Raw genomic sequence first — 20,838 nt, 5'->3', positions numbered from 1 at the left:
AGCTCACACCTTTAATCCCAGTACTTTGGGAGGCTGAGGCAGGCAGATCTTGAGGTCAGGAGTTCGAGACCAGCGTGGCCAATATGGTGACACCTCGTCTCTACTAAAAATAAAAAAATTAGCCAGGCATAGTGGTGCATGCCTGTAGTCCCAGCTACTTGGGAGGCTTTGGCAGAAGAATCACTGAACCTGGGAGGCAGAGGTTGCAGTGAGCCAAGATTGCACCACTGCGCTCCAACCTGGGTGACAGAGTGAGACTCTGTCTCAAAAAAAAAAAGAAAGAAATGAATATAACCAGCTATTTTTGGTGGGTTCTGGGGGTGCTGCTGGGAGAGGCCAGGTTGACAACCTCACCACCTGCCCAGTATACTCCAGGGTGCAGCTTTATGCTGGGCACAGGTATGGCCAGGCTGCATAGCACATGAGCTATTATAAAATTACAAAGCTTATTGTAAAGTTACTATAAAGTTATGAAAGCAGTTTATTTAAGTAAACATGTCAACACCTTTCTATATCTAATCAGAGTTGTCTTTTAAAATCCCAAGGATTACCCTTGGAATAGGGTATTTACTCCTATTGGGCTACTCCAGTTCAGAACATTTCTGGAAACTGCTCAGTGAAGTTGGCCTTCTGTGACAGAGATGGCTGACTATCCACCAAAATTCCTTACTCTCTTTCCTTGGCATAAGTTGCCACTGAGAAGAAATTACATTTTCTAGTTTTTTGCACCAAGGTGGGACCAGGTGACTGGTACTGAATGTGACCACGAGCCAGGCCAGCATTTAAGAAATGGGTCTAGGGAGCACTCGTTCCATTTGATTTTTATAGAATGGGGTTTGCCCAATAAAAATAAAAAATAAAAAGAAAGAAAAAAGAAATGGGTATTGAGGGAAAATGTGTGAAGGGCTGGGGCAAAAGATGACTTATTCATGCTCTCTTTAATTTTCTATTAGCTGAAGGCAAAAGACTCAGCAGCCCAAGGGGCCTGTGGAGCCCACAGGGGGAAGGAACTTGGGACTCCAAATTGCTGTGTGGAAGAGAATCTCCTACTGCTCAGGAACTTCTATTGGGTTAACCATGGATACATAGGAGCTTTTTTTATATATATATATATCTGCAGGAAGGTACCCTAACTAACACACCTTCAGCTCTAGGTTAGGGGGCCACACGATAAAAGAAGTTTGTTGCTTGATGGCATGTTTTACGTTTTCCCCAAATGTATTAGCTGGCTTGAGCATCCACCTTATATATCACACTGGGGCTATTTCTAGCCACAAACCCACTGCCAACAGACAGGCCACTCCTGAATCTGTTCTGTGCCAAAGACAGTTCCCAAGAGATATTCCTAATATATGTTGAGCTTCATCAGCACAGCTGGGATAAATGAAGTGCCTCTCAAGGGGTCTCCTTGGAAGGGGACAGTGCTCGTTTGGTGCATCTGCTTCTAAATTGGTCATCTTCATCTCTAAGCCTCCAGCCACTTGGCTGTGGAGATAAGTGGCCGTCACAGGAGGCCCTGGGTAGGTGGGAAGAAGTTAACACAGAATCTAGAAAGCCAGATAAGCCACATGCAAGTAACAGAATTTGGATGGGCATCATCTCACCAGTTTCTGCGGCTGCTGCTTCTTATATAAGTTTTGTGCCCCAGCTCAACATTGCTGGGAATGCCCCACAGCCACAAGTGTCAGCCTCTGTGAGCCCTGACATCTCAGTGTGGAAGTGACATCAAATCCTGGGATGTCAGACCTGGAAGGAACCTGGAGGTTGTTGGGTTCACCCTTCTCATTTTATAGATGAGGAACTAGTTATATAGAGAGGGAGTAACTTGCCCAAGGGCACAGAAGTGATTAGTGGTTGATACCGTTTGGCTCTCTGTCCCCACCCAAGTCTCATCTTGAATTGTAATCCCGATGTGTCAAGACAGGGACCTGTAATCCCCACATGTCAAGGGAGGGAGGTGACTGAATCATGGGAGTGGTTTCCCCCATGCTGTTCTTGTGACAGTGAGTGAATTCTCACAAGATCCATAAGTGTTTGGAAGTTTCTCCTTCATTCTTCTCTCTCCTGACCCCTTGTGAAGAAGGTGACTCCTTCCCCTTCCACCATGATTGTAAGTTTCCTGAGGTCTCCCAAGCCATGTGGAACTGAGTCAATTAAACCTCTTATCTTTATAAATTACCCAGTCTCAGGGAAGTTCTGTACAGCGGTGTGAAAATGGACTAATACAGTGGCTATTCTGGTCTTCAGACCTAGATCTGCTTCCTAGTTTCTTGTACTGCACTAGGCTGCCTCCACCAAATGTTCCAAGTTTCCTAATCAGGGAATTAAAAGGTTTTACAGGTAGGGTCATTTATAGCTAGGAGGAGAGGAAGGAATGTTTGTAGCATATATATGTTTTGTAGTTAGCATGGATTAAAATTAGGTTTGAAAGAAAAATGTTTGTACAATCCTGCTGCCCCCCGCCCTCTGCCTGTTTGCTATAAAATGAGATTGAAGTCCCTTCATCTCAGAGAACAGGGCCCAGGCATCTTTAAATCACTGAAAAGAACCGCAGGGGGCCACACATAGAGGAAACTTTAACAACAACAACAAAAAAAATTATATAATTTTGCTTATTACCATATTCTACTGTTTTAAAGCTACAGAAATAATCTCAGGAACATTCCTTTCCTTCCTTCCCCTGACCCCATTTCAATCACAAGTTAAAAACAAACATGACGAAGAAGAGAGCCTCATTTTTGCAGAGTTGACTATTTGATGTCCAATCTCTTAGGTCTGTGAAGTAAAAAAAAAGAAAAAAAAATGTTTTCTTGGTGCCAAAGCCCTTAATTAATTTGCTCTTGTTAAATCCTAATAACTTGACCCACTGGAGCACAGAATGCCCCATTTGTTTGCTGGGAGGCTCTGTCAGCTTCTCTGCAGCAGAGGACAGCATCATTATAGATGACGGAACAGGAGGCAGGTGGAACGAGGACATTAGATGTAATCAGATCTTCTCATTGAGGGGACATGGGTGGGAAACAAGAACCTTCAAGAAAAAGCACAGCTCCAAATAAGAGCAGACTTTTAATTACATGAGGACACAGGTTCTGGTGATTTTTATGTCTAGGCTGTGGTTGCATTCAGATTACAACAGTTTTGGCAAACCTTTGTTGAGTGTTCTCTCCGAGGGGAATCCACCCTAATCAAGCGCTTCTTACCAGTTCCCTGATCATTACCTGAGGGCACAGTCCTTTACGTGTGCCACAGTGTTCAAATCTCTGGACAGCCCTCAATGATGGTGTTATTACCCTATTTTATAGACAAGGAGAGAGAAGCAGGGAGAGGTGGCAATTCCTCAAGGTCACACGGTTAGTAAGAAGCTGAGCCCTGGGCCATCCTGTAGCACTGCTGCCACTTGGAAAACCCACCACTCTGGTCTTTGTGACTCAGTCCTTCCTCCTGTTTTCTCTTTCTCTATCTTCACCCATCCCTTACTTGGTTAGTGTCCCCTAGTCCTCTGTCCTCAGCCACCTACTCTCTGAGCACTACATTATCCCATCAAAACCCACAGCTTCAAACACCTTTTATTGTTCGCTTCCAAATACGTCTTCAAGCCTACAGAAATCTGGGCATGCACCAGAGGATTTCTTTTCTTTCTCCCTTTCTTTTTTTTTCTTTTGAGACAGAGTCTCGCTCTGTCGTCCAGGCTGGAGTGCAGTGGCATTATCTCAGCTCACTGTAACCTCCGCCTCCCAGGTTCAAGTGATTCTCCTGCCTCAGCCTCCCAAGTAGCTGGAACTACAGGCACGCGCCACCATGACCGGCTAATTTTTTGTACTTTTAGTAGAGGTGGGGTTTCACTGTGTTAGTCAGGATGGTCTTGGTCCCCTGACCTTGTGATCTGTCCACCTTGGCCTTGCAAAGTTCTGGGATTACAGGCGTGAGCCACTGCGTCCCACCTCTTTTTTTTTTTTCAGACAAGTCTTACTTTGTCACCGAGGCTGGAGTTCAGTGGTGCAATCATATCTTGCTATAACGTCGGACTCCTGGGCTCAGGTGATCCTCCCATCTCAGCCTCCTGAGTAGCTGGGACTGCAGGTGTGCACCACCAGGCCTGGCTAATTTTTAAAAATTTTGCAGAGATGAGGTCTCGCTATGTTGCCTAGGCTGGTCTTGAACTTCTTCATTCAAGTGATTATCCTATCTTAGCCTCCCCAAATGCTGGGATTACAGGCATTAGCTACCATGTCTGGCCTACCAGAGATTTTTAACCCTCTTTTATCACCACTCTCAACCCCATCAGTCACCATCCCTTGTCAGAATGGGACCAATACCCTCAACATCTTCCTCTGCGTCACAGGAGGGGACCACCTGTGTGCTATAAAAGGCCTCTTCCTCTTTCTACCCTGAAAAAGAGACCTCTTCTTGGTACTGCCTTCTCCTTGCATTCCATAATGTACTTCATGTATTTTGTTTCTCTTCTACTACAAACTCATGGCTTAGAGAGGCTTTTGCCTTTCGGCCTGGATTTTAGGCTTAAGATAGCCCTCTTGCTTTGGTACCTTCGCTGAGGACATACCCTTTGGTTGTCCTTTCTTCTATCCATTGTCCATCCCATTCTCAGGCTCCACTATGGTGCGCATTCCCCTCTCAAGCCACACCCTGGGACTCTCATTCACCTAGAAGGGACCCAAACAATCCTATCAAATCTACATCCTAAGTACCTGTCAAGGTCATCCCTACACTTCTCCCCCACTGCCACGATGTTGCATCTCTTTGTTTCTTGCTTAGCCTATTACAAGCATTTTCCAATGAAGTCCTTCCTTCCCTATTCTGTCCAGCTCTGACCCCTCTCTGTAGTTGCCAGAGTTCTCAGTTTAAAATGCACATCTGATTATATTTCCCCATTTGAAATTTTATCAATGCCTCCCCACCACCGGTGGGGTCAAATCTAAGTGACTTGGCACAGAACTCATGACCCTGTGGGATCTGACCTAGCCAGCTTCTCCAAGCCTATTGCCTATCACCCACCTCCTAGGCTATTTGCAATGGGCCGTACAGACTCCCCAGTGTTTCCTAAGCATACCTGGCTCACTCATGTCTCTGCACCTCCATACAATGCTAGTTCTTCTGCCTGAAATGATCTTCTCCCTTCTTCGGGTTGAACTTTGATTTGTCTTTGGAAACTAGCTCAAGGATAGGGTTCTTTCCTTCAAGAAGCCTTCCTGGACTCCCCCAAGACAGTCAGTTGCTCTCTGCTCTGCTCTGCCTTCCCCTGGACCGTGCAGAGCCTGTCCTGAATTGTGATTTGTTTGTAGACTATGAGCTCCTTGAGGGCAAGGAACTGTGTCTTAATCATCTTTTTGTGAATGTTCTCTAGTTTTGGGAACAAAACGAGGCAGCCAACAAAAGCTACTGAAGAAATAGGTGTGACCCCCTCTGACTCAGGTTCCTCTTTCCTGGACTCATGCTCATCCCTGTGTTCAGACCCAGTCCCAGCTCTTATGACATAGGGTTTAGTGATTACGTTGTCTGCCTCCCCAACAAAAAGAAAGATTCTTGAAAGCAGGCGACTTTCTGATTTGAGCGCATATGCCCAGGTTCCCTTGAATATACATATTTTTTGAGACATGGTCTTGATCTGTCACCCAGGCTGGAGTACAGTGGTGGTGCCATTGTAGCTCACTGCAGCCTTGACCTCCTGGGCTCAAGTGATCCTCCTACCTAAATCTCCCAAGTAGCTGGGACTATAGGCACACACCACCATACCTAGCTTTTTTTTTTTTTTTTGTAGAGATGGGATCTCCCTGTGTTGATACAGCTCAGGCTGTATCAAGCAATCCTCCCACTTTGGCCTCCCAAAGTGCTGAGATTACAGGCATGAGCCACTGTGTCTGGCCTGAATAAATATTTTTAAATTAATGAATGAATGGATTCCCCCAGTTCATGTTAACTGGATTTAGCTTCTCCCACCTGATAACCCTTTCACCAGAGCATCTTATAGGAAGATAAACCATCAAATTTCATCTCAATTTCTCAGGCCTCTCTCTCAATTGATGTCAAAATAGCATGATCAAAAAGGAGATGCAACAATGGCTGACCTCCCAAACCCTGAATATAGGACAGGAGCTGCTGGGTCTCACTGAATTTCTGATTGTTACCAGCAGTTATCCTGTGGGTCAAAATATTACAGGGCTAATTTCCCCCTCAACCTGCCTCCCCAACCAAGCTCTGCTTTTGCAGTTTTACAAAACAATCAGAGAAGAAATAGATAATAGAAAAAGCCCTAACTAGAGCAGGGGGTTCTTGGTTTAATCTGTCTGCTCTACCATTTTCTTAGTGGTGTGACCTGGAGCACAGCTGCTTTAACCCTTTCCTCACCTGTTAAATATGCATCCTAATACTTATCCTGCTTATCTTTTGGGGTCGTACCCTGATTCGGTTTCCCTCTGTTCTTGCAGGGATGTCGCAGTTGGTTCTAGCCAAACCAACTTACGTTTGGCTTTCACAGTGACATGCGTTATTCTGGAAAGTTAGGACCCAAAGCTAAGAGATGCTTTGTCCGTTGAGGCAGCTTGTATCAGTAAATGTACAACCCTGTGGTATAACCAAGTCTAAAGCCATCATCCTCAACTCTGGAGCTGCGCTGCATCAACTAGGGAGCTCAGACCTTCCCGGCAATCATTTCCGGCATAATCCTTTGGTAAGCCCTGGGCCATCCTCTGATAGTCACTGCTCTGGAGTCTTCTCACTGACTGCTAATTGTCCTAAGAGCCAGTCGGGTAGATACAGCTGTGGATGGGGTTGAAGCAGCTCCATGAGCAGCAAGCAGGCAGTGTCCCACGCCGCATCCTCCTGGCTTCCCAGCAGGGCGTATCTGCAGAGGTGCTGTTGGCTTTCTGCAAAGTTTCTCCTCGGAGCCCCTCCCACTCTCATGAGCTGTCCCTTAGCACACCACTCCAATGGGAAAGGTAAATACATTGTTAACGATTCATTAAAACCAGCCATTTTATGTTTACTCGTATTCTTTACTATCTGTGGTCATTTGATAGTCTTAGGGAATAAACAAATTTTCCTTGGTATCTGAAATATGAAGTCTTGAGACTCATAGTAGCAGATGGTTTTGTTTCTGTTCTCTTACTCAGCCTTTTGAGTCAACACGGGGCCAGATCCATTTTCTTTTCTCCTGACGATAACATTTTTATCTCAGGTGCTGAATTTCTCACCCATCAAGGAGCTTGGGCCTATGGATACTGATGCTTTTCGTCAACACTTTTCTCCACCAGCATTTCTTGAGAAGTTGCCCTCTGCTGAAACCCTTCCACCCACTGTCTGCCAGGGAGCCTCCTCTTCCTCTCCCCATTCACATTATCTTCTTCTACTCTCTCAGGACTTCTGGAAGGAAAGCTTCCCCCTTTTTTGTGGAAGCAAACTAACTTAATCAGGTTTTGAAACCATTGAATGCCTCAAATGTTAGATGCCTCGAATGTAAGATAGATGCCTCCTGTGGCTCTTGCCTTTGTTTCCACCTTCCTGCAGCAAGAAGACCACACTGCGCCTCCTTCTGGTAGTTCCAGCCAGGTCTCTGTTCCCTGTTCTAGCTTCTCCATCTCTCCTTGGTTCAGCACATCAGGTTTGGGTGGCCAGAGGTCCAGGCTCATGGGTGGAGGCAGGAGGTGGTAGGAGAGGGGTGATGGGGACATTTTCTCCTTCTCTCAAAACAAACTGGACCCTGGATGGGCATTCTGCTTCTTCTCCCCTGGAAATTTGATGAAGGGGGAGTGTCGGCTGTGTTACAGCATCACTTGGGTTGTAAAGCACCCTTGGTTGATGGGTGCTTTACTGCAAATGCCTGCTGGGAGCCTGTGGCTTGGGCTTCCCTAGGCACAGTGGCCTGAACTGAGTTTGACTTCTGCAGGAACCCTGGAAATGATGCCCTGATGGACCCTACACCCATGGTTGTGGGTCTTATCTTCTTGTTCCTGAGCTACTGTTTGGGAGCCAAGACAATAGCTGGGGACTAGGATGTGGAGTGCGGTGAGGACTCCCTCTAGAGGTGAGCCCGACTTGCCCTACGGGAGGCTGTGGCTCCTGTTCTACATTGCCCTGAGTGAATCGAATGCCAACTGTGCTCTCTGGTAGTCCCCATGAGTCAGAATGTCTAGTTGAGCCTAAAAATAAAGATATCCCTGGCAGGCATTGCAGACTGTACCCGATTCTCCCTCCAGAGATCCCCTAAAAAGCAGATACTTTTACACCTATTTGTGGAGTACAATGCATTTTCCCTCTACTGGACAGAATACTGCACAGAAGGAGAAGTTGAATTTCACCCCGAAACCACCATCATCACTACTGGTTATCATCATGTTGCCGTCATCAAAATCCCCATCATTGCAACCCCAAGAATCTGTCTGTGGATTCTCACCATTGCCTGGCACCTCCCACTCTCTTGCAAGATCACATATTACTCCTTTTTATTTCTTCTCCCGGCATTTTCCCCTGTGGACAGCCTCTCCTAGAAAAACACTGAACTGAGAGTCCTACTCTGCTGCGGGAGTCAGAATGCTTCCATTTCAGAATTTCACAATCTGAAAAATGGGAAGACGAATCCTTGCCCTTGAGGTCATGCTCTGAAATGGAATAGGTTCTTATCATAATCAATACAATGATAGAGCTGTCTGAACCCCTTAAAGGTGAGATGGTCTAAATGTCAATAGATTCCGCCACTTTGGGATGACACTGAAAGCAATTAGGGTCCCTCTGCATTCCCCTCCCATCCTCTGGCTCTCTCCAAGAGTCACTGACTTCTCAGCACAGAATTGATAAATTATGGTGTGCTTCTGTATCTTAGGCTATTATTTTTTTCTAAGAAAGAAAAACAATGAAAACTCTCAATATTCAGCCCACTCTGTGCCTCCCATAAACTGAAGTACTGAGTGCCACATGTGTATAAGAAATAGAATTAGAGAGATAGAAGTGGGCCAGGGAAAAGGCAGGCAGCTAGAAAAAAGCCAAGAAAGAGGAGGAGGAGGAGGAGAGATGGCACAGAGCCCTACTCAGAGAGAGACACCATGAGCAGGAGAGACCAGAGCACCAGGCAAGCCTGAGCAGGAGCACTGGGAGGCTCAGAGCCACGGGGAATAGACCTATGTATGAGAGCCCCTTTGTGAGAGGGCCCAGGTGCACTCAAAGTCACAGGTGGCATCTGCAGGTTTCCCGTAAGTCATACCATGGGACTCCTGCCATTTGGTGCAAGAAGGCTAATGGAATGAGCACGGGGCTGTGGGTCAGGAGATCTCGCTTTTAATCCTAGATAAGAACCTTGAGCAGATTATTTCCTCTCTCTGAGCCCCAGTTCTCTTAGCTGCAAAGCAAGTGAGCTAGACTGGTCGATGACATGGTCTCTTCTATATTCAATGTGGTCTTCAAATCTGTAGAGCCATCCATAGTAGTGGGTATTTATGCTCCTCTCTCTTGTCCATGCTCCTTCCAGGGAAGGAACATTTTTCCCTGCCCTGTTATCCTACTGATGTTGGGCTTACTGAGGACTTGTGTTAACCAATAGGCTGTGGGCAGAAGGGACAGCGCACCAGTTCTGAGCAGATGCTTTGAGATGCATTGCAAGTTTCCACAAAGCCCTCTTATTCTCCTGCATTCAGTAAGGAAAATAGCGCATCCAGTAGTCCCTGCTCCTTCAGCCTGGGTCCCAGCATGAGGAGACACTCAGAGCAGGCCTGAACCCAATGCACAACCAGAAGCTAAGCCCAGCCAAGCCTAGCAGAACCACAGCCATCTCCCAAACCCCTGAATGGGAAATAAAAGTTTGTTGTAAGGCACTACGATTTTCAGAATTCTTTGTTACTGCAGCCAGTGCTGACTAGCTGACTAATACATCATGTGACAAGAAAGCATGTCTCATAGAAGGATACATCAGAGACTGATCTAAATCCTGCCTGAAGGAGAATGAAGGGCAGCTAGAGGGGCCCCTCCACTGTTTCCCCCTTCCATACCAGAGCTGCTGTAAACCTCCATATGGAGACACACCTGGCTTTTGGCATCAATAATCCAGGGCTCAGCAGGAGTAGGAGGAGAGTTTGGCGGGAGGGAAAAGAAAATTAGAATGTGTCAATGTCAAATTGTTCCCCATTCACAGTCCTCCAAACCTGGGCTGTCTGCTTCTCTCACTGCCTCGATGCCATAATTAAAAGACTCTTGAACTTGGAGTTGATGTATTGGCTTAGCAAACGTGGAGAGACAGCAAGATGGCTTAGACAAGTTTACAAGTTCCAGCATCCCTGGTCTCTGGCTGCTGCAACCAGTATGTAAGTCTCCAGGTTTTTCTGACCCCTAATGTTAAAGAACTCCAAAGAAACTCACACAAACATCATCCCAGCCAAATTCTAGCTAATAGGTATTTTCCTGCCAAACAGAGAATTGTAGCCTATTTAATACAATATACATACTAATAATGCTCAGAGAGGGCAACTGTGGAACTCTAATGCTCCCAGGACTGTGACTTAGGGGATAACCTGAGAGTTTCAGGATGGGATGTCTGACCAGTGCTTCCCCACTTCCTTAGCTGCTTGGATCAAGTCTTCAGAGTCAACAGCCACAATCATCTGTTGCAGGAGGGAGGAGAAAGGCCCAGCCCTTCACCACCCAAACTACATAGTGAAAGAAAGGAAGGATATAAACTTGGGGGTGGGGTCAGGGAAGGAGCAGGATCTAAAGCAGTGGGTTCCAATTTTTTTTTTTTTTTTTAAAGACTCGGTCTCACTCTTGTCTACCAGACTGGAGTGCAGTGGCACAATCTCAGCTCACTGCAACCTCCACCTGCTGGGTTCCAGCAATTCTCCTACCTCAGCCTCCTGAGCAGCTGGGATTACAGGCACCTGCCACCATGCCTGGCTAATTTTTGTATTTTTAGTAGAGACAGGATTTCACCATGTTAGCCAGGCTGGTCTCAAACTCCTGACCTCAGTTGATCTGCCTGCCTCTGTCTCCCAAAGTGATGGGATTACAGGCATGAGCCACCGCGCCTGGTCCAATTTTTTTTCCTAATACACTGAAACCTTTAAACAAAACGTTATCTGGAACAGAAATCCATGTAAATAGAAGAACAGATGCCACGAAGAAGCAGGAGTGAGAATCTGAAGCCTCTCCGTGAAGCATCCTTTTCCATTCCCTGGTTGGGATGCGGGAGCCTGGACTTGTGCGTGGGGCCCGGCACTACACACAGCCGGAAAACCGCTGGACTAGAGAAACTCAGGGCATTAGAACAGGCTTAGAGAAAGCTAAAAAAATGCAGGGAGTCGGGGCAGATTCGACCATGGCTGTCTCTAGGCATTTTGCTGTGAAGAGAATGGAATGAAACAGGCAGGCCTCCTTGTCATACTTGGCAGTGTAGGGTGCACAGTGGAGAGGAAGTCATGCACATCCTGCTTGAGGCATATAGACTAACAACCTTTCTCAGATCCTCCTAGAGGCAAGCCTCATCTTTATCTTCAACTGTGCAAGACAAATTTGTTTGGGAAAGATCTAGATCTTCCTTCTTTGCCCTGCCTCCTCCCGCTTCCCATCTACCCCTTGAATCCAAGTCTCTGGCCTCTCCTGAGCTAACAGGTCTCAAGCCTGGGACCATATTTGCTTCCGCCTCCCACAATGGGGGATCCCGAGGGATCTGTCCATCCCACGAGTACAAGGGTCCCCACTTCCCATGGAGACAAGCCCCCAGACCCACCTATGCACACCACGTCCATGAAGCCATACATCCCGTAGCAGATCTGGAAGAGGAGGTCTTGGCGCTGCCATCTTGCCGAGGGGCTGAAAGTGGACCAGATGAGCCAAGAGATACTGGCGATGAGGAAGAGGGAGCCCAGGATGGCGGCTGCAACCTGAACCTTCTCAATGACTGTCAGAGAGATGGCCTGCCACTGTGGGAGAAAGAGTGGTCAGTTAGCAGTCATTCAGATGCCCTCATCCCATTCCCACCCCTCTTCCATCTACTGCTCCAATAGCTCACCTCTGATATAGGATTTAAGCCAGGGCTTTCCAACCTGCGGTACAATGGGCATTTTGCAGGTTTCTGAACTTCACATTGAGGTTTTGATGCAGAGGAAATCTCTGTCACACCAAATGATCACAGTTCATTGTAAGGAGGGGGCTCTAGGTGGGCATGGCTGGAAAGGAAAACCCTTAGACTTGATTATGATATGGACAGAGAAATGGAGGGAATGTTGAAAATGCAGAGCTAGTGTGGGTGGTGTTCTAGGCTCCCAGATGATTCTTTTCAGAGCAACAGAGTCTATTTTCTCACTAATAGGTGCTGAGAGTGTACAGGTCTTTTGTTTTTGATCTTTTGGATTTTTTTCTTGCTTTCTACAACACCACCTTGCATGCCACTTAATTTATGTGCTGGAGATTACCAATTCTGTAGACAAGGGAATGAAATGTCGGGAGAGAGAAGAAAAACAGCTTATAACTTACTGAATGTTTATCAACACTGATATTTCATTTTTTAACAGAAAAAGCACTGTGTTTACAGCAGTGTTGACAGATGGGGTAAAGGCTAGGGTGTTGGTGAGTTTCGACTCTGAAATTCTGTGATTCTATGGCTGATCCAGGCAGTACAGGTCTGAAGGAGCCAGGAGTTAGATTTTTAACTTGGGGTTTATTCATGCACTTACTTAAGGAATATATATCGAGTATTTTCCATGTGCTGGCCACTATGCTAGGTGCTGGCAATAAAGCCTTAGGTGAAAACAGACAAGTTGCCTGCCCCTATGGAGCTTATAGTCTGGGGAGCTTAGACAACAATGTAATTATTTGCACATGCAATTCATCAAGGGTAAGTCAGGGAGGAACATGACACAGTGAGAGCCTGTGATGGGGGATTCAACTTCCCAGAGGAAGCAAGCCTTGAGCTGACTAAAAAGTGACTAGGCGAAGAAAGGAGGAAAGACCGCTTCCGGCAGAGGGAAGACCGCTTCCGGCAGAGGGAGGAGCATGTGCAAGGGCCTGTGCCAGAAGAAAGCATGGGGAGGGTAAAAAGCCTGGGAGAAGGTGAGAGTGGGTGGAGTGAAGACAGCAAAAGAGCTTGTGGGGCGAGACAACTGGAAAAGGAAGAATGAGAGATCACACAGAACCTTGTAGAGCAGGCAGAGACTTTGCGGTTTGTCCTAAGTGTAGATGTGATGACATGAATGGTTTTAAGCAGATTACTGACAGGATCAAATTTGGGAAGGTGGGGGGAAGGACATCTTCTGATTGGAGAGATTTGCATAACGCTCTGCCAAGAACACCCCCACAAAGCATTTCACTCTGAACTCGGAGGAAAGGCAGACTACTTTCACTCTGCCAACAAGGAGACCTGGATGGAAGAATTGATTCATTCTGGCTGCAGCTGGGATTGGCCTGGCCAGTGGCCCCCAAGGAATTGTAACTATTGGGAAACATGTCACTGGCTGGTCCAGACATAGGACATCAGCCTCTACATTTAATTATACAAATAGCCTCTCATTACGGGTAATTGGGCCTTTACATTTTCTACTGTTTCCCCCAGTCTACGGTTACACATAATGAAAGGATTTTCCAGAAGATGACTTCATCATGCAGACTTCTTTCATGCACAACAAATGCTTTTTCCAGGGCCTGCCCACTGCCTGGAAAGAGGGCTTCTGGCTGAGTTTTTGTTTCTACCATTGAGGCATCCATAATCCTCACTTTCTCCTGCTCCTCTAGACTTCAAAAATGCCAAATATAGAGGCACAGAAAGCTTCTCTTCATCCCTAAGCCCCTTCTACCTGCTCTGAAGCCAGCTGTGGAGCCTAAATGGGGTTCCTGACTGTAGTGTGAAGCGTGACGAAGGAGCAGGGCGGGTGCTATGGACAAGGCACTCCCGTCCTGTCTTTCCCATATGAAACTCCACAGAGATGAGGGAGTGAGCAAGCCCTGAAAACTCACAGGAATCCTGGGAGGGGGAGATGGGCACCCAGAGACCCAGGCTGCCACCAGATCCCTACTGTGATCTCAGTATCATGAGGCTTCTCCATCCCCTGAGCTCTTATCCTGCAGCACCAATGAACGGAGAGACAAGGGGAAGAGCACAGACACAGGATGTTGTGTGTCTTAGAACAGGAAGGGGCGCTGAGCAATGAATCAGATGACCCAATCCTGATTGGGCTCTGCTCCTATGCACTGAGTGTAACCTAGGAGAAGTCAATAAATCATGAGGACCCTCAATTTCCTTTCTGTGAAATGGAAAGAATTGGTCTTTCCAAGTTCCTACAGTGTTATGTTAAATGAAATCACTCTTAAACCAGTGCTTTGAAGGGTGTTCTTCATGATGTTCCAGCAAAAATACAGATTGCCATGTCAAGGCAGGGAGATCCCCAAACAGGCCTGTGCCTGGGACTCCCATCCACTGATCTGCCCCCTTGTGGTGGGGCCTGCCAGCTCCATCCTATACTGCAGGTGATGCAGCTGGGCTGGGGCATAGTAGCCCAGAAGTTTCCCAGTGTGCTAAGCAGGCAGCAGTCTCACATGATGCTGGGCCCGAGGAGTGCAGGACACACAGCTGAGACAATGTGGACCACAACCACACAACATTGCTTCTAATCCAAGCTACTTCCTTCTTCCTGTGCTATCCAGAAGTGAGATGGCATTTGCTAAGCACACACCATTGCATTTCCAGGAGCAACAGAATCAGAGGGAGCCTCCAGTAGTGAGTGTCAAGAAACCCACAGTGGAAGACAAAGTAGGAACTCAGGAATAGACTCATAGATCGGTATTGCTAACACTGCCACTTGCTTACCTGACTTGGGAGATTAGAATAACCTTTTCATTTTTTACCCCCAGGAAAAACTTATCCCTAAATGCATTTTCACTTCATGAGCCAAGGGTACAGCCAAGGAAGGGTGCTTTGGGGTGGGCTCATGGGTTTGGAATCTGACCCTTCCTTGAGGCTTGAGCCAGCTGAAAAGGAAGGGGAGGGTTAACGCATTCAGACCCCTGCTGGAGCCCAGAGGACGTGGTGGAGTTCGCTGTCTCGTGACACTGCTATTTTAAGACACTTCGAGATTTTGAAGTGAATTGAAGATAGAACCAGCAGCAGGGAAAGGCACCTCTTTATGACCCCTTGGTATTCTACTAAGAGGGTTAAGGTGCCTGGGGCTTTCAGTACCACCTTCCAGAAATGCCCCCCATACAGCACACTTGTGTGCGTGCAACACACACACACATACACAGATACATTCCTGGGAGTGCACCATGGAAAACTCCATGGGGTCTAAAATAAAACACCCTGGACACCATACCTGGGGGTGTTTCCAGCTGCTCCTTCATGCAAAGACCCCACCCCCACCATCCCTCCCACCCCCACTCAGCCCTCCTGGGCTTTCAGGACTGCCCCCCACCCCACCAAACCACCCCAGAGAGGAGGAGTGAGACTGTGCCGGGAGCTGAAGTCCCCACCCTCCCTCTCATGCTCACTAATTGATTATGTGGCAGCTTAATTGGCTGATCTTGCATATGTGGAGGTATTTTCAGAAGCAAAATGCTCTCTGTATGTGTGTGTGCCTCAAAGGAGAGCTGTTTGATTTGGGGCATTTGTGCGGGTGGCACAGGCCCGCCAGCTTCTCTGGGACAATGGATGAGTCAGGGCAGGGATAGAGTGCTGGGGCAGGCAAAGGAATCCTAAGTTCTGTCTGAGTCTGTGTGGCAGGCCCTCATCCCACCCTGGCCCTGCCTGCCTTTCCACAGTAGCTTTTTTATATTATTCTCTCCTCTTCTTCTATTTTTTATTGTTCATATTCCCATTTTTCTCTGCCTCCCTCTCCTGTTTCTTCTGTTTTTCCCTCTGATCCCTGCCACTGGAAATGTGGTCTCCAAACCAGAAGCATCAACATCACCTGGTTAGAAATGCAGAATCCCAGGCCCTGCTCCAGACGTACTGAATCACAGCCTGCATTTTGACAAGACTGCAGATGAATTACATGCACATTGAAGTGTGAGAAGTACCACTGAAGCTGTTCTTATTTCTCCTTTGCCAGCCGTACCTTGATCTCGGTCCTTCTCCTCACTCCTCCTACCTCCTGCCTTTTTGTATCCTGTTCTCTCTGCCCTCTGGTCTTTCTCTTTTTCTTCTTCCCTCCCTCCTTTATTTCTTCCTTTCCTTTCCTTTTCCTCTCCTTTCTGCATTTATTTATTCATCCATTCACTTACTTCTTCTCCCTTTTTCCTCTGATCCTCCACGCTGCTTTCCTTCTGTATCTATTTCTCTCTCTTTGCCCCATCTTTTCCTCTTCTTGGTGAAGCTGAAGAGGAAACACAAATGTCCTTTCCTCCCCTCCTGCCCCATGCCACCCACCGTGCTTGCCTACCCAGCACACTCCCTCCTTTTCCTCACACTGCCCTGAATCTAAGGTGAAGAGAGCCTCCTGCTGAAGCAGGTGCTGTGGGAGCTCCAGGCCCAGCCGCCCCGCCGGGCAGCCCTGGGTCGTACCTGCAGAGGATTCTTTGTGCTTATGGCGATGACGTGGTACTTGTAGTAGCACAGCTCGCAGCTCCAGCAGCCCCGCTCGCTGATCCACTTGATGAGGCAAGGCTGGTGTGTGCACTTGACCGAGCCATCGCAGCGGCACGGGCTCAGCAGCTCCCCCTGCAGGGAGAGAGCACATGGTGATGAGGCCGAGCCTCACAGTGGCTGGTGGGTGGGCCATGGGCCAATGGGTGGCAGCTGCAGCCTGGTTTGGGCCACCCAAGCAGGCCACAGCCTTTGTTTGGGGGCACCAGACTCCAAAGAGGATGCCTGGGCTCCAGCACCCCCACCGTGAGAGCCAAGCCATGTCGGTCAGCACAACCAATAGCTCTGAGCCCCTGCTCCTACTTGATACACCTCAGTACTATGAATTCCTAGCGTTCTACGAAGATGAGTGGGCTAGCGTCTGCGGAAGCCTCTGCTGTTCACTGGGGGGTGTCAGGTTCCAGGAGCTTCTCTGTAAAGGCTCGGCCAAGGGTTGCAAACTCAAATGCTCTCAAGGCCAGGCAGGCACCACAGGTGACAAAAGCTAGCTGGTAGGAACTGAATTGGAAGGCTCAGACCCAAGTTAAAGGGACAGCCACCATCAGCTCTAGGCAGTGTAGATGTGGGGATCTAGTGGGAATCTTTATGTAAAACCTCCCAGTAGTCAAATAGTAGCAATTGGGTGCAGGCTTTTAAAATACATGGTGATGATCATTTTGGCTGAGTGTAGAGCTCTGAGCTCTGGTCTGGAGCCTTTGTAGTCTTCTGCAGGCCAATGCATAGAGACCCAGCTCTTTTCAGCAAAGCCGCCTGCCTTCAGTCCCCAAGTGAGAAAGACCTGGAGACAGGTCTGAATCCTAGGGATCTAGGAGGTTGGGCAGATGCCCTCACTGAAGGCCTGGGTTTCTCCAGCCACCGTTGCACCTGGCTGGAGGTAGCTGGGAAGCCCAGCCTGTAGGAATTGGAATCAGAGGCAGAGGACTCAACCGAACAAGATGATGTCAGATCTGAAACTCCCTGTGAGTGGACTGCAGCGTTGGGCAGATGGCCGTGGCTGAAACCTGCGTTTTTTGTTTGTTTGTTGTTTTTGAGACAGGATCTCACTCTGCTGCCCAGGCTCAGTGTGGTGGCATGATCGCGGCTAACTGCAGCCTTGATCTCCTGGACTCACGTGATGCTCTGGCCTCAGCCTCCCAAGCAGCTGAAACTGCAGGCATGCACCACCATGCCTGGTTAATTTTTTATTTTTCTGTAAAGATGGGGTCTCATTATGTTGCCCAGGCTGGCCTTGAAGTTCCGGATCTCCATCTGCCTCTGTAATCACGCTCCAAGAGTCCTGGAATCATCTTTCCTTTTCATTTCAACTCCTAACTCTCAAGGACCTCACTGTGACCTGAATGAGGTCTGGAATGTCCTTTTGCGCCTGGTCTATCTGCTGACTGTTATTCCCTGTCTTCAAGATGATCTTGAATGCCGCCTCCTAGGGGGAGTGGCCCGTGACTTCTCCAGGTTCAGCACAATGCTTTCAGCTCTGAGTACCTTATGCGGAGTGACTTGGGCACATCCCTGTTAGCACGCTTGGCATGTCATTATGAGGATCTGCATATCCCTGTCTTCCCCCCAGAGGAGCCCCAGAAGGTAGGGTGAGGTGTTCATCTTTGCACACCTTTCCTCCTGTGCCAATCCCTATACCCAAGGGGCCAGGCCCTAAATGAGTTTTCATGTTTGAATAAGTACATGAAAAAATAAATCAAGTGTCTTCTCAGGTTGCCTGCACTGCCTTGAGGAATAGGAATGAGAATGCCCATTCCATGAGAATGGGAACCACATCCATTTTATTCACCCTGGGGACCATCTTGATCAGTGCCTGGCACTCTGTGTGTATTTGTGCAATGAATGAACTTGGCAGAAATGCTCAGGTGCTCATCTGCTGAGAAACATTAACTTTACCCTGCCCTCATGGCTCCTTTGTGGAGGATACCTTTTAGTTTGTAATCAGGTAACAGTTGCCTACCTGGTCTATTCCTGAGTTGTATGTCTACATAAAACACGTGTGTATTAATAAGAATCACCTGTCAAAGATCAAATAAATACGTGGATGACTCTCAGCTCAGGGCCTTCAGTCTGGAGGGCTGTAAGTCCCGCAGGCTCTCAGGCCGTTCGTCCCCAGGATAGATCCACTCTGTTGGCTAACTGGGTGTCTGCCTCTCAATACCTTCTGCCCTCCTGGGTGGGGGTCTCCTGACTGAGCTGGTTCTTAGTACTCAACCCCATGAAGCCCTCCTTGGTTCCCCACTCTGCTATTCCAATATCAACAGGCCCCCTTTGCTGTGGCTCCAGGCCCTTCCTATACCCTCTGTTATAGCACACCCCTATTTGCCCCTCACAGGAACAATATCTCATCCATCTTTGCAGCCCTAACATCTAGTAAAGGGCCTGGTAAAGTCTGATACTCAATTCAACTTTGAGAGCTGAATGCATGCATATCTGTTTGATGAACAAGAGGTTTTGCTTCTCTAGGACATGACCAGCCTTTGGCTCCAGGTAGGCAGCCATCTCCTGGAGAACAGAAGAGGCAGGAGATACCCACATTGCTGGGTGCTAGGCACACCCATCAAGGCCTAAGGGCCCTTGTACTGAGGTGCCGCTCTTTGGTTCTAAAAAGGAAACAGGAGGGGGTGAATGGAGAGACGTGCTACGGGAGGGGCAAAATTCCTCATTATTCGTGGCAGCATTTCCTAGGCTCATTAATTCTAACAGGATGAGCTGGGTTTGATTAATCGGGTTGTTAAGCAGCCATGTCAAATTGCCCATCAGGTAAGAGACATTACTTCTGGTCCCTGGCAACGGTGCTGAGCGACAGTGAAGTCTCCACGCCTTGCTTCCCAAGCAGCAGCCAAGAGACAAGGCAGGAAGAGCTGCTGCCTGGGGTACGGCTGATTACAAGACCTGGGCTCTGGCTGTGGGACCATCAGGGCCCAAGGGAGCCCCCCAAGCCTCAGCACGCTACTCTGGGTGGAGAAAGGAGGAGCATGACCTGGCCTGGTCCCAGTGCCTGGGTAAGGATCAAGAGGCCAGGACTGTGCTGCTTCCCCTCCAGCACACCATTCATTTTCCTGTAGGGAGAAGAAAACCCCAAAAGGCACCACAGGGACTTGCTTCTGGCATTACAAATATTAGAAAGCAAGGATGGGCCATGCGTGGTGACTCACGCCTGTAATCCCAGCACTTTGGAAGGCCAAGGCGGGTGGATCACTTGAGGTCAGGAGTTCAAGACCAGCCTAGCCAACATGGCGAAACCCCATCACTACAGAAAAATACAACAATTAGTGGGCTTGGTGGCATGCTCCTATAATGCCAGCTACTCGGGAGGCTGAGGCAGGAGAATTGCTTGAACCTGGACCAAAAGAGGTTGCAGTAAGCAGGAATGGCACCACTGTGCCTAGGCGAGAGAGCACAACTCCAGCTCAAAAAAGAAAAGAAAGCAAGGGCAACCAACTGTTAGAAAAGTTTAACTTTGATAAAGGAAGTGATCTGGGCTTTGCTCTGGGGGTTGGGGGAAATCCAGAAACAAGCTATTTTAACTTTGGCATTCAGACAAGTTTTGTAGGTTATGATTTAATGTATTTCCGTGTACATTTGGGGGAAAGCCCATAATCTTTTTAGTGTTCGGAGCATCTAAAAAGCTTTAACCGGGACTCTTTGCCAACTTCTCCTGGTCAAACCTGTATGTCGCCAAGAACAACAGAAGTGGAAATGAGCCAGATGGATTCAGGCTAGACTTGGGAAGATGCTCCTTGCAGTAAACTGTATTAAAAGCCAAAATGGTGCTACATGGACACTGAGATGAATTCCCGCCCCCTCTGCCCTAGTAAAATTCTCTCAATATGAGAAATATCCCTAACTGAGGAGAAAGGTTAAATGACTCACATAAGGTCACACGGCTGTCAGGGTCTCAGCTGCACCACCCACTCTGCTCAGCCCGCTTCCATCCTCTGGTTCCTGCTGCCCCACCTGCACCTGTGCCTGTAAGTCTCCCCCTCTCCAAATCCCGCTTTAATTCCTGGCCCAGCTCAGACCTTCAGCCAAGTCTCCCATCATCACCCACAGTCTGGCACTTCACCATCTTCAAATCCTCTGCGATTAGAGCTGCTCCTACATACTCCATAGAACTGAGCACATCAGCGATGTACAATTAAGGCGTGCTTACTAATTGAACAGGCCCCAGGGTGTGGGAAAGGACAAGCCCCTCTGGCCCAGCTCCTGAGGCTGCAGCATTTGGGCTGGGAGGATTACTGTGATCTTGTCTGCAGAGCTCAGCAAACTCCACAGAT

General features: G+C 48.0%; 1 protein-coding gene across 1 annotated transcript in view; it reads right to left on the bottom strand.

The window, feature by feature from the left end:
• MARCHF4 (membrane associated ring-CH-type finger 4) overlaps positions 1-20,838 on the bottom strand; it is a 109,268-nt gene that overhangs the window by 9,313 nt on the left and 79,117 nt on the right. The window contains exons 2-3 of the mRNA XM_032278297.1: positions 16,484-16,639; positions 11,723-11,915 (exon numbers count right to left, since the gene is read on the bottom strand). Of these exons, the coding sequence (XP_032134188.1) occupies positions 11,723-11,915; positions 16,484-16,639 (349 nt within the window). The remainder of the gene's footprint in view (positions 1-11,722; positions 11,916-16,483; positions 16,640-20,838) is intronic.

This window comes from Sapajus apella, unplaced genomic scaffold, assembly GCF_009761245.1.
Source record: "Sapajus apella isolate SASKATOON/1434 unplaced genomic scaffold, GSC_monkey_1.0 scaffold10, whole genome shotgun sequence".
NCBI lineage: Eukaryota > Metazoa > Chordata > Mammalia > Primates > Cebidae > Sapajus > Sapajus apella.
This window is presented reverse-complemented; position numbering and strand designations above follow the sequence as displayed.